The 15,010-nt window shown below is 35.3% G+C and overlaps 1 protein-coding gene and 1 pseudogene across 3 annotated transcripts in view; both read right to left on the bottom strand.

Moving 5' to 3' along the window:
* IFT81 (intraflagellar transport 81) overlaps positions 1-15,010 on the bottom strand; it is a 164,878-nt gene that overhangs the window by 87,168 nt on the left and 62,700 nt on the right. For all 3 annotated transcript variants that reach the window (XM_010841349.1, XM_010841351.1, XM_010841350.1), the window contains exons 6-11: positions 12,991-13,080; positions 10,277-10,342; positions 9,853-9,963; positions 8,687-8,771; positions 2,162-2,325; positions 802-897 (exon numbers count right to left, since the gene is read on the bottom strand). In XM_010841349.1, coding sequence (XP_010839651.1) covers positions 802-897; positions 2,162-2,325; positions 8,687-8,771; positions 9,853-9,963; positions 10,277-10,342; positions 12,991-13,080 — 612 coding nt within the window. The remainder of the gene's footprint in view (positions 1-801; positions 898-2,161; positions 2,326-8,686; positions 8,772-9,852; positions 9,964-10,276; positions 10,343-12,990; positions 13,081-15,010) is intronic.
* Positions 13,321-13,789, bottom strand: LOC104989621 (annotated as a pseudogene).

Raw genomic sequence — 15,010 nt, 5'->3', positions numbered from 1 at the left:
TTGGAAGGACTGATGCTAAAGCTGAAACTCCAGTACTTTGGCCACCTCACGCGAAGAGTTGACTCATTGGAAAAGACTCTGATGCTGGGAGGGGTTGGGGGCAGGAGGAGAAGGGGACAACAGAGGATGAGATGGCTGGATGGCATCACTGACTCGATGGGCGTGAGTCTGAGTGAAGTCCAGGAGTTGGTGATGGACAGGGAGGCCTGGCGTGCTGCAATTCATGGGGCTGCAAAGAGTCGGACACGACTGAGCGACTGAACTGAACTGAACTGAGGAAGCTGAGCATTATCAGATATATCAGATTTCAGACTTGAACATGCATCTTTGTGGCTTTTCCAGAAATTCTCTGATTTAATCTGGACATTAACAATGACAGAAGAACATTTATTCTTTACTTCCTTCTCATTTTAAGACTATATGTTTATGAAGATATTCACCAACAAGATTACAGATCAAAGTATGTGAGCCAAAAAGAGTGGTCTTATGTGTGTTAGCTTCCCTGGTGGCTCAGAGGTTAAAGTGTCTGCCTCCAATGCAGGAGACCCGGGTTCGATCCCTGGGTCGGGAAGATTCCTTGGAGAAGGAACTGGTAACCCATTCCAGTATTCTTGCCTGGAGAATCCCATGGACAGAGAAGCCTGGTAGGCTATAGTCCACTGGGTCACTAAGAGTCGGACACGACTGAGCGACTTCACTTCACTTAAGTGTGTTGTTGGGCTTCCCTGGTAGCTCAGACAATAAAGAATCCACCTGCAATGCAGGAGACATGGGTTTGTGAGTCAAAAAGAGAGGTCTTACCTGTTGCCTATATAGTGACAGTTTGCCTTCAATTGGTTCATTTCTCATCATTTTCTTTTCAATCAGCTGATTGATCTGTGTGTTTATTTCATTTATCTAAAACAGTATGAAAATAAAAAAGGTTAAAACTATGGCTATGATTACCTAAATTAAGGGACATCTGGTCAATCAAAGCTTTGAATTGACAGTTGTTATTATCAGTGATTTTGATAGGAGGATCAGTCCTATTAATACCATTGATGGGTTGTTACAATTACTTTGAGACAATCTGCATTTCATGGTTCATGCTACATATTTACAGAATTGGATTAGTTACATGGATTTAACCATCCATGTCTAAATTATCCTATTCTACATGAAGTATTTAAATTATTTTGAAAGACAATTTCTAAAAATCTGAAGTTATCCCTTCACCTAGGCTGTGACTTTTCAAGTAATTAAGTGATAAAACAGATCTGGACTAACATTACCCAGGGATTTAGTACAAGGAATTTATGAATCCAGCTGAGAGTTGACTTGAATGACATCTAAAAACGCTTTCTGTTTGAATGAATGATCTGTGATTCTATAACAGCTGTCATTTATCCTGTTCATTAATCTAAACTTTTCTCAAATGTAATAAAACTGAATAAAGGCAACAGAAGCATATAGTCCTATAAGTTTTTTTTTAATTATATGACTTTCAGTATAACTATCCTTTGAAAAGACTAGAATTTTCCTGCTAATCCTATAACATTAAATTTAAGCCAAATCTGAGTTGGACAACTAATTTCTATACATAAATTAAAAGAATTATCTATTTAACTGCAGTGGCTATTAAGCCTATTAATGTCAAAATCCTTCAATCAATTTTCATGATATTTAATTATTATTTAAATAAATAAACACTTGATTAGTATTTTACTTTTAAGAAACAAAAATACTATGATATTAGGTTTCAATGAACATTACAAGAAAGTTTAATAATTCCAAAGCAGGTATAAAAAGCTAATAAAAAACATTAGCTTTAAGTACAAAATTGCTATATTATTTTTGGAAATAAAAAGTAATCATTTAAAATATTTTTTAAAATTTGTCATCTAAACTATTATATTATAAACATATAAACCTATGAGTCAACCATATGCATTAATTTATTTCTCCAAGTTACCCAGTTTCCTAATCAGTTGTGGATTAAGAAACAACATAATGTGTTATAATTTCTCATAAAGAACAATTCCTTATAAGAGCTGTCAACTCTTAGCACAGGTTAATTTCAGAGTCAAGAGCAGAACACTATAGAAGCAGTTCACATAATTTTCATGGGACTGGAGATGAGATAAAATTGGGAGCTTATAAAAAAAAGGTGATTGTTACTTACTTTAGATTCAAGTTCAAGAAGATCAGAATGGCCCATAGCAGGCTCTGAAACCACTTTTTGTAAAAAATGTAATTCTTTTTTCTTGTTCTCTAATTCTTTAGGAAATTTTTCAGTTACCATATATGAATTAAACTTTATCTCCTCCTCTAGCCTCTTCATTAAACCTATGAAAATTAAATAAGCGATTATTCAGCCCAACAGAGTAGGTACAGTGATGCTTTCTACATTTTAAAACATAAAACCTGGAGAGAGTAGGTCTGATTCTGTGACCCCATGGACTGTAGCCCACAGGCTCCTCTGTCCAAGGAATTTTCCAGGAAAGAATACTGCAGTGGGCTGCCATTACAGAACAATAAAGGATTGGCCACTGAAACTTTTTGAGGTTAATCAGAATGATAATAAAGGACAATTTACATAGAAGAATATTTAAATTACAGAAAAAGTAATATTATGATATTCCCAAATTACTATCTAATTCTTTTATACTCCACATTATGCAAAAATAACATTTACAGAGCCAAATATATTGCTGGATCATATTTTGTCTTCTATGTATTTAAGGAACCCATGAACCAAATGACAACACAAATGAAATCTAATCCAGCTTACTTCCTCTGTAAGTAGTCATTTATTCTTTTTCTTTTGCAGTACTTATGCAATTTATATTTCTATTCTAATACTTCAGTAATAATAACAGTAATAATATATCGTAATTTTTAGGTTTAAACTAATGAAGACATTATTAAAGGTACAAGTTAAATTTTGAAAAAGAGAAATTATCTACATTCATAAGCATTTTCAGTTTTCCACATTTGGTAGTTTTGATTTCACAAAGTATTAAGTTTACAGTTAAGTGACAACTTAAATTATATTTTTAAGATTTGATAGTTTTCTTATTCTGGCAGAGAGCACAATTGTACACATACACAGATTTTCAGTGAATAATGATTTTGTTATAAATTCCCAGCCTCAAGAGCTTTAAAAAGTTTATTTCAGATCTTTCCATTACACATCTACAAATTCTGGCTTGACTTTTTAAAACACTGGATTTCCGGTTTAAGTAATCTACGTACGTAGATTGCATAATAAATTTGGACCAAAGCCTTAAAATTATTTTTAGTTTTCCTGAGCTAACCATGTATTAATGGGTAAAAATTTATTAATGGCAAATTCATGAGTTTTCCATTCATCCCTACAATTTCCCATCTCTTTTTTTAGGGACTGGGGAATGGAAGGGAAGAGAGTGTTTCATGAATCACTATAATTAGGCAATCATTCCTATATGGTTTCCAATTAACTCTACACCCTGGCTTCTTTGGGTGTTAGATGACCAGTTTTTCCATCTTCAAGTTCTTAAAACATACCACATATAATCCAGAGATGCAAGAAATAAAGTCTAAAATGTTTTTAAAAGATTTTAAATTCTTAAATATTATTTTGCCTGTTTAAAAAAGTTCCTAATTCTAGAAAATACAAACTAATCTATAGTAACAGAAAGCAGGTCAATGGTTGTCTGAGGAGGGTGAGAGGGACAGGAATGAGACATTACAAAGGAAATGCTTTACAGTGATGGATATAGCAATATTTATATTTTGATTAAGGTGATAGTTTCATCAGGGTACACATATGTCAATACTTAACAAGTGTATACTCTAAACATTTGCAGTTTATAATATATCCATTTAACCTCAGTAAAGCTGAGATAAGGTCAACATAAAAACAGTTTCTGTCACATTTTAAATCCTTCTCTTAAAAATTTTAACTTATACTTTGAAAAGTGGGCATATTTCTAAGCAGTTTTAAAAAAATTATCTTTCAAAATCCTGGTGAACATGTATATGTATGGCTGAGTCCCCTCACTGTTCACCTGAAACTACCACAACATTGTAAATTGACTATACCCCAATACAAAACAAAAAGTTCGATAAAAACATGCTGATGAGATAAATATAAGGTCACTAAGATCTCAGCAAACATTGTGATTAAAAACCCTCTGAAAACATCTTGCTGATCCTTTTACAACTGAATAAGAAGCTTCTTTTATATAACAAATCTCAGGAATATGTAGAATATAAAGATTAATTAACTTCAGTGAATGTTTTATAATATGGCTGTTACTTGGAAAAAATACAAATTACACTGTGACACTAAAAATACTTTCATGTTATTTAAGCAAATAGAATTTTTTTGTAAGCCATTTTTTGTTACTAAAATATTTAGATGGACCTTATTAAACTAAATACCTGAAGCAATTGAACATCTGTTTAATTTACTCTTTTCCTAGTCTGCTGAATATAATCCTTAAGACTCTGCTTCCCAGAAAAATGTCAACAAAGCAGGGACTGAACTTCCTGCTCCCCATTCCCTGTCAACCCACAAAAAACACATATTGCACAAATAATACCTTATTTCAATATTTTTAGCAGTTCTTTCTTCTTTGATTCCCCTCCTACCTGTGGAAAAGATAATTTCCTTCCTATGCAGGGTTACGGTCTCTACTTCCTCCTCCCAACTATTTAACAGATTATTTACTAAATGCTTACTGTGCAAATCTGTGTGCTAAGGCCTGAAAATAGAATAATTATGACTTCGTGACTAGCCCAGAGTTTAGCTGAGTCAGTCAGGCATGCCAACAATTAACATGTTATGGTAACTGCTATAGAACATTCAATGACATACCTGGGATACAATGGGAGCACACAGGAAAGGTTGCTACCGGTTCTCACCTTTTCCTCCCAAATCTTCACATCTTCCTTGGTCTGACCGACTCTTCAGTAATGTAAACACCACTACACCACTACCGTCCCTCAATCTATGCACAGATTTCTCAATCATTCCCACACTCCCTCCCTTGCCTTCTTTTCAAAGACAAGCAGTCAGAATAAGCCTGGCCTTTTATCTCTACTTCCTCCATCATCTGCTCAGCCCACAGCATTGTTGTTTCAGTCACTGTGCTTTAGCATGGAATGTCTTCCATTCCTCCACCTCTGCAGCATTAAGTTACTCAATCACCACACCTCCAGGAAGCCATTTGACTCTGTGTGAGAGTAGCTCAGACGGTAAAGAACCTGCCTGCAATGCGGGAGACCCAGGTTCAATCCCTGGGTTGGGAAGATCCCCTGGAGGAGGGCATGGCAACCCACTCCAGTATTCTTGTCCAGAGAATTCCATGAGCAGAGGAGCCTGGCGGGTAACAGTCCAGGGGTTGCAAAGAGTCGGCATGACTGAGCAACTAACAGACGTGCTGGAGTTTGGTGTGCTTTGCCTCTTTGTTTTCATCGAAGCTGGCTCCATCAGTTTATTTGTCATGCTGCATTATCATTGTCTACTGCTTGTCATTTCACCATTAGCCTGTGAGCACTTTAATAGACATAGCTTTCCTTTCTATTCCCAGTACTTAGCACAGTACTGGACATGGAGCAGATGTTCAATAAACACTGAATTAATGGACTGGTTCTGAGCCAATTATTTCTATTACTACTTAGCAATACAACTGATTTTATTATTTAGCAGAATCTACTAAACCATCTCAAGAGATGCCCCCAAAGAGAACAAATTTTATTTGTCCATTTTATTACTAAATATGTATTTCCTGACCTCAAAATTCTATTTAGTCTATAAAGCCAAAGCAAAATAAAGTCTATCTGCTCAAATAAAAAATGAAATATTACTAACACTATAAATACCTTTGGATATTCTTAGTTACCAGAATTAAACCATAATAGCATGAAATATTTAACCTAATAAAATTGAGGATAACAGACACTGAAGAAACACATGTTCAAGCTAACATTTTAAATTGTAGTAAACTGTGCTGATCAATAAGTTATTTTTCTGCTTACTAAATCTTTCAATTCTTCTACACATTGCTTTCCTTTTCAAAAATTCACTATTAATTGTAAGTTCTAAAAATTTCTTAGCAAAGATAGACTATGCAAACAAATTTTTTGTTGATATTCATTTTTTTAAACAGATTATTTTATTTTATTTATTTATTTACCTTACAATATTGTATTGGTTTTGCCACACATTTTTAAATGTGTACAATTTAATGAATTTCTTTTGAAGATTTATCTTAATTTTTTACACTAAAGATGTGAAGGAACCTACATCAAATCCAGAGAACATATACTAAAAAGTTATACTGTATACTGTACTAAGGAGTAAAAAAAGCACTAAAAATTATTTTCTTTTGTCCTAAACATTCTCCTAAAAAGTGAAAACCTAGTGAATAAAGAATCAAATGATGCCAACAACTTTATGCACAGCAACTTCCAGGTATTGCTTGAATCTGAATTTATGACTGAGAGGAGTGAGAGATTTCATATGGTTAAACAACTCAGTTGTGTCCCAGGCTCCTCTGTCCATGGAATTCTCCAGACAATAATATTGGAGTGGGTAGCCACTGCCTTCTCCAGGTGATCTTCCCAATCCAGGGATCCAGGGATCCAAACTCCTGCATTACAGGCAGATTATTTACCATCTGAGCTACCAGGGAAGCCCAAGAGATTCTATGGAAAGTCATTAATTAACATGTATTAACCATACATTTTATGGGGAATACTATAGTGGTTTCTTACATATCAATTACATGTGCCATATTTCTTTGATTTTAAGATGCAATTAATTATAAGACATCAACTAAATTAACAAATACCTTGTGAAATGTATACATTAAGTGCAAGATATACCCCAACTGCAAAAACAATTAAAATGTTAAAGACCATGTGTCTAGAATCAAGGAAGTACTATATTATCTCTTTAACAGATTTATTGAGATATACTTTACCATATAGCCATAAAATTCATCTACTTAAAGCATACGCTCAATGGCTTTTAGTATATTCACAGAATTGTATGACTACCACAATCAATTTTACACCATCTCAATCAGGTTTCAAAAGAAGCCTCTATACCCACTAGCAGTCTCCTATCCCCGTCACCCACCCACCAACCAACACAGTTGTCCTCGCCTATAATTCCCCAGCCCTAGGCACTCATCATTGATTTCTGTCTCTATGTATTTGCTTATTCTGGAAATTTCATACAAATGGGGTCACATAATAAGTTGTCTTTGTTTCACTTAGGATGATTTGAGAGTTCATCCACATTGTAGCATGTATCAATACTTCATTCCTTTTATTGTTGAATAAAATTCCATTGTATGGTTATGCTATAATTTGTTTATTCATTCATCAGTTTAGGGACATTGGTATTGTTTTTATATTTGGCTATTATGAAAAGACCCTGATGCTGGCAAAGATTGAAGGCAAGAGGAGAACCAAGAGCAGCAGAGGATGAGATGGTTAGATAGCATCACTGATTCAGTGGATATGAATTTGAGCAAACTCCAGGAGAAAGTGAAGGACAGGGAAGCCTGCGTGCTGCAGTCCATAGAGCTGCAAAGAGCTGGACATGACTTTGCAACTGAACAACATTATGAACAATGCTGCTATGAACATGTGTGTACAAGTTTTTGTGTGGACATATGTTTTCAACTCTTTTGGGTAGATATCCAGGAATAAAATTGCTGAATCACATGGTAACTCTAGGTTTAACATTTCGAGGAACTGCCGAACTGTTTTCCAAAGTAGATGAATCATTTTACATTTCCACCAGCACTGTATGCAGGTTCCAATTTCTTCACAACCTTGTCAACACTTGTTATTGACTGTCTTTTTTATTATAGTCATTCTATGTATTATATATTAGAGTAGAATGTTTCCTAGAACGCTTGAAAAACATCCTCCAAGAGCTGGATTTTTACATTGAAATATTTCTCCAGTACAAATGAGAATTTTTTACTGCTCTGTCAGTTTACATCATCTCCCTTCTGATGAACAAAAACCTAGGATGGTTTTAAAAATGCCTAGGATGGGTTTGGTGGTATAATCTGGGATTGCTGTTCAGTCGCTCAGTCATGTCCAACTCTTTGCAGCCCCATGGACCGCAGCACGCCAGGCTTCCCTGTCCTTCACCATCTCCCAGAGTTTGCTCAAACTCATGTTCATTAAGTCGATGATGCCGTCCACCCATTTCATCCTCTGTTGCCCCCTTCTTCTCCTGCCATCCATCCTCTATATAAAGCTAATGTGATAACAGAGCCAGAGATACCCATTTCATTGGCACAACCCAAAATATGAAAAGCACTGTTTTAAGGCTCTAGCATTTTATTCTTTTTCTTTATAGCCCTGGCTATAAAATGATATTTACACTTTTTCTGTCCAACTTTTTCATAGCATCCATTCTAAGTATTTTATACATTCACACACCAGAGAGCCTCCCTCCACCATGGTTTCCACTACCTTCACTCTCTGACAAAACACTGAAAGGGAATTAAAAGACCCTAGGTGAACACTTAAGGGTGTCTTCACCAGGCTGTCCCTTACTAGCTAGGAAATGATGCCCCAAAATGCTGACCTATCGCTTGAGAATAATCAATTCCCATTAGTAAGGAAGACTACTGATTCAAACTAATATTCTCACTAATATGATCACCTATATCATACAGTAATTTCCACTTACTTTCAGGTGTCGCATCTGCTGCTGCATGTCGCATACTTTTCAGCTGGTTTTGTATTCTTTGCAGTCTCTGCACTGCATGAAATAGCTTTAAAATACAATTACATCTATTACTTGCTTATTCTGCTGAAACCTACCATTTCTATAGACAAGCAATGAAAAATACAAATTCTACATAATTCTTATAAAGAAAATAAATAATAACTAAGAAATTACTAAGCTAAGCCAAAAATGTAACTGGTTTGCTCAATACATTTTCAAGTAAAACTTAAAAAGCTTTCAGAAATGTTTTATTTAGTTATTTGTTGAATTTGGTGATCAAGGAAAAATGCATGTTAAAGAAATATTTGTACTAGGCTTTTCTGTTAGAACATGGTTTTCTCAATTCCAAGGAATGCTAACATTCTCAGAAATGATGTTTGAGAATCAGAAAGTGAAGCTAAGTAACCATTCAGGACACGGGCAAATGCAGCTTACTGCACTAATATTATGATGCCAAGCCAAGATCCAGAAGAGCCAAAAACCTAAACTGCCCATTTAGTAGGAAATGAAGCTGATTTGAAATATCATTCTAATACACAAGTCCACTCAGTTTTAAGATAGATTTTTAATAAAATAAAATAAATACTTTCTGGCCAAATTATTTTTTTCTTTAAGGCAAAATCTAAAAATGTGGAGTATATGTGATTTTGAGTCTTTTCATGATTTGCTTATTTGCCACTGGAGGAAAACATAAAAAATACCATGATTCATGGAATAAAATAGACATTCTCATACAGTCTGAATCTTAAGACACCCTTTAGGGCTGCTGTCTATGGGGTCGCACAGAGTCGGACACGACTGAAGTGACCCAGCAGCAGAGATTCTAGAAGTTCTATTAACAGTTAACCTTACTGCTTAACATTACAATGGATATTCTGTAATGCTGGAACAACATGAGTTAAGCACAGCCCAAGAGATAGTGCATAGATACGCATGAAGAATAGAAACCCAAAAGATGGTTTTGTTTTTGCTGTTGGTACTGTGCAATACTCTTAAAAAGAGTATTTCATCATGTTAACAAAGGGAAACAGGAACGTCCTCAATTCTAAAAATCTTCCTCTTAACACTTGAATGATCAGAAGGAACTATTTCTTTCATCATGACAATATAAACTTTTATGTGGGTACCTGATTTTTTTGTTCCTGTTTCTGTTGTGCAAGAAATTCTTCTCTCTCTTTCTCAACTCGAAGTTGCCTTGCTATTTTCAGCATCCTCTGATGATTCTGAACTGTCTCCACCTACAGTAAGGGAATAAGTAGTATATGTTACTGTCAGATTTAAGAGAGACATTAGCATGTCATGTGACTCAGACATTCACTTATCATTTCCTTTTGGTAAACAGCATTCCCTAGAGATGACACTAAAGTTTCAAACTCCGGTCCTTGAAAGCTTTGGGCTACTGCCTAGGGAGATTCCCTTTCCGTTCACGTTATTTGACTCCCTCTTCAGATGTACACTTATGTCTTGCTTAATCTTTACTTGCAATTCCTAATTCTTTGCAAGTTCTTGGGACTGAGGGTCAAAGTTTTACAGTGCTAATTCTTGCCTTACCCTTTTCTTCAAACGTTCAACTCTCTTAATAAGCTGATCCTTTTCTTCCTCCATTGCACTGATATCCTAAAAAGCAGTCAAGAAGACATTATAAGAAAAAATATTCTTTGTCTGTAGAATTCAGATAAGGTTTTTATATGATTACACATTTAGCACTTCCATCACTTATAACCAGAGCAGTAAGAAACAAAGATCCTCTTTTGGAAGAAGTGCATTTCTATTTACCACCCGCCCTTCCTCTCCAGGGTTCTTTATGCAGAGTAATTTATTTGGTAGCTTGGTATTCATTTAGAAAAGCAACAGGTTATAAAATAGTAAGGTGAAGCTGCCAACCAGCCCATTTGTGTTCTAATTCCAATATGGACACACGGTTTGTCAAAAACTTTTTATAATGGATAGTGTGCAGGTCTAAAATCATGAGCAACAGCTGCTGACGTCCCATGTGCTCTGTTAAACACCAGACTTTATATTCTGTCAGTTTTCCAGGGAAATTATTTTTAAGGCTATGGTGTTTTCAATATATAAATTTGTGTCTGGTTTTGTCAATTAACCAATTCCCTTTCTAAAAATAAAAGATTTCAAAAAAAAAAAAAATTCCACCAGCTCCACAATATTTTCTAGTGAAAACAAAACAAGCAAAAAAATCCTTGCTAAACCCCAAAAACTAACAGGCTAACTCTCACAGTAATAATGAAAGGAAAAATACACATGGTGGTCAGGATTGCCAGGATCTGGGGAAACAGGGACTGTTACTATTGGTGATATTGCACTGAAGAATAATTTCAAAAGTCTTAAAATAAATGTACATACCTTGTGGATCAGTAATTTTACCCATGGGAATCTATAAGGATTCTCATAGATGCTAATTATATCTAAAATTTGGAAATGACCCAAATGTCTAAGGACTACTAAGTGAATTATGGCACAACACAATGAAAGTTACTAAAAATTATTCAGAAAAATGTTGGATAACATGAGAAGAAGTCATGATACGGCATTACTTGAAAGCAGACTATGACATTTATATATAATACAATACCAAGAAAAAAGTTTACATATAGTCACTAAAATCGCAGTAAAAGTTACCACAAGACCAAGAGATTTTAAGTGAATTAGTTTCTATTTTTTGCTTAATCGTATTTCCTTACAAAGAATATATTCAAAAACACTCTGGTAATAATTAATAAAATTAAAATCACAGACTCTAGGTTATTTTATCATTTCTGGTTACTCACATGGCATAATGGAGGAACAGTAGATGGGTATCTATCACCCTTATTCCATACTTCGTGATAAGTATCTACTTATGGGTCTTTCTTTTCTATTAGATGTGACTTCATCTTTCATTTCTAATACAGTCAATAAACTCTTACTGGAGACATACTACATGCAGGGGACTGGGGATATTGTGGTAAATAAGATATATAGACATGGTCCTCGCCCTCACAGAGTTTAAAATGTCTGGGAAGACAGACATTAAAATAATTTTAAGTACAATGAGTGCTATAAAACAAAAAGAATTGGGGTGAACTAACCCATCTAGAGAATCAGGGAAGGGCCTCCCTGAGGAAGCAACTTCTAATGATTCTTGTTTGAGAAGATAAAGATGTTATTTCTAAAAATATAAAATTCAAGAAAGCGAGAATTAGCAATTTTCTAGAGAAAGAACTTATATGTCTGGTGAGCGTACAAAAATATTTTTTGGAGAACACTAAATAACATGCATCAAGAAAGACATAAAAATCCTCATATGCTTTCTACTTCTAGAAATTTATTCTAAGGAAATAATCACAGATAGCCCAAAATAAATTTATGTAGAAGATAAATTATAGCATTATCTATAATAGCAAATTATGAAAACAAAACACCAAAAACTGTAAAACTATCCATACCATAGAATACTATTTACTCATTGAAAATCACATTGTAGAAAGATAACAATGGGAATATATTCACAATGCAATGATTAAAAAAACAAGATACAAATAATTATGTATAGTGTGATCCCAAATACATACATACATACATACACACACACACACAAAATCCAAAAGGATATAGTGCAACAACGTTAACAATTAGATTTTTTTCCTTCTATTTTTCTTTCTTCTATGACACAGACTTCATATATATACGTGTGTGTGTGTGTTTGTATACACATATATATTAGATAAAGACCCAAAACATAATTACTTTTAATCCATGGCAGTGATCTATACGGGCTTCCCTGGTGGCTCAGTGGTAAAGAATCTGCCTGCCAATTCAGGAGACTTGGGTTTGATCTGTGGATTGGGAAGATCCCCAGGAAGAGGACATGGTAATCCACTCTAGTATTCTTGCCTGGGAAATCCGATGGACAGAGGAGCCTGGTGGGCTCTGGTCCATGGGGTTGCAAAAAGGTCGGACATGACTTAGTGACTGAACAACAACAAAGTGCTCTATATAACAATAGTATATAATATATATACTATATATAGTATATACATTATATATATAATTTATATATATAATATATATATATAGTATATAATAACATAAGAATTAACTATGAATTAACCCTGGCCTCATTAATTTCTTCGGTAAAGAATCAGCAAAGAATCAGCAAAGGTCCTACAAAAGAAAATTTGCCATTTGCTATCATTAGTTTTTATAGTCTTAAGACATTCTGAATTTAATTCAAATCCCCACCAAAATCATTATTGTTTTTTCTTTACCCTTCTTATTTCTGCTGTAGAAAATCCGGATATCTTGAGCTGCTCACATTCTTTATGCAAAGTTTTAAAGGCTTCCATCAAATCTTCATACTAAAAGAACAAGTTAAAAAATTATAAACTGACTAGATCCAGTAGGTTTCCTTAATCAGGTCATCTACTAACTTATAGTTATTATTTAATCAGTATATAACACCATTAAAATATATCCTTAAATATTCATACGGGACACAAAAATTTTGGTGTATATAATCTGGCCTCTAAAGACTTCCCTGATTACTTTCCTAACCAACACTCCATATGCCAGCTATGTCGACCTTCTTTATTTATTTATTTTTTTTTGAAGTTTTGAAAACTTTTATTTTATATACAAAGAGCTAGTATTATTTCCACCTAAGGTTGATGTGCTGGATGAGCCATCTAAGGAAGTTTGGTTAGTCCAACTTAATGAAGCCGATGTCCTTCTCATACTGGTGGAAACACTGGCGGCACATATTGAGGCCGTATTTCCGGATCAGACCGTGCCGGTTTGAGCAGACCCGGCAAGAGCGAGAACCCTGGCCGAACTTTCTCGGATGGCTCCAGTAGAGCTGCTGGTGACCCATGTTGCCTTCTCGGCTGCAATGAAGTAAAAGGGCTTGACCTTCTTTAAATTCCTGGTGTAGTCCACTTTCACTTTACACATCCTATTCCATCCACATCACTTTACGCACCCTATTCCGTCTGAGAACAACACTCTATGACTCCCTCATCCCTTTCCTGGATAACTTACTCATCCTTCAGATCTCAGTATCCCCAAAGAAGCCTTCTTTAGCCCTGTACCTATTCTATATGAGTACCATGATATCAGAGTAAATATCATATAAACTTGTAATTGCTAGTTACTTATCTGATCTGACTGTGGCTCAGATCATGAACTCCTTATTCAGACTTAAATTGAAGAAAGTAGGGAAAACCACTAGATCATTCAAGTATGACCTAAATCAAATTCCTTATGATTATACAGTGGAGGGGTATCTTCCCTGGTGGCTCAGAGGATAAAGCATCTGCCTGCAATGCAGGAGACCCGGGTTCGATCCCTGGGTTGAAAGATTCCCTGGAAAAGGAAATGGCAACCCACTCCAGTATTCTTGCCTAGAGAATCCCATGGAAAGAGGAGCCTGGCAGGCTACAGTCCACGGGGTCGCAAAGAGTCAGACACGACTGAGCAACTTCACTTCATTTTACTTCACTTCATACAGTGGAAGTGAGAAATAGATTTAAGGGACTAGATCTGATAGATAGAGTGCCTGATGAACTATGGACGGAGGTTCGTGACATTGTATAGGAGACAGGGATCAAGACCATCCCCATGGAAAAGAAATGCAAAAAGACAAAATGCTGTCAGGGGAGGCCTTACAAATAGCTGTGAAAAGAAGAGAAGCAAAAAGCAAAGCAGAAAAGGAAAGATATAAGCATCTGAATGCAGAGTTCCAAAGAATAGCAAGGAGAGATAAGAAAGCCTTCCTCAGTGATCAATGCAAAGAAATAGAGGAAAACAACAGAATGGAAAAGACTAGAGATCTCTTCATGAAAATTAGAGATACCAAGGGAACATTTCATGCAAAGATGGGCTCAATAAAGGACAGAAATGGTATGGACCTGACAGAAGCAGAAGATATTAAAAAGAGGTGGCAAGAATACACAGAAGAACTGTACAAAAAAGATCTTCATGACCCAGATAATCACAATGGTGTGATCACTCACCTAGAGCCAGACATCCTGGAATGTGAAGTCAAGTGGGCCTTAGAAAGCATCACTACAAACAAAGCTAGTGGAGGTGATGGAATTCCAGTTGAGCTATTTCTGATCCTGAAAGATGATGCTGTGACAGTGCTGCACTCAATATGCCAGCAAATTTGGAACTCAGCAGTGGCCACAGGACTGGAAAAGGTCAGTTTCATTCCAATCCCAAAGAAAGGCAATGCCAAAGAATGCTCAAACTACCACACAATTGCACTCATCTCACACACTAGTAAAGTAA

The sequence above is a fragment of the Bison bison genome, unplaced genomic scaffold, assembly GCF_000754665.1.
Source record: "Bison bison bison isolate TAMUID 2011002044 unplaced genomic scaffold, Bison_UMD1.0 scf7180017864160, whole genome shotgun sequence".
Lineage (NCBI taxonomy): Eukaryota > Metazoa > Chordata > Mammalia > Artiodactyla > Bovidae > Bison > Bison bison.
This window is presented reverse-complemented; position numbering and strand designations above follow the sequence as displayed.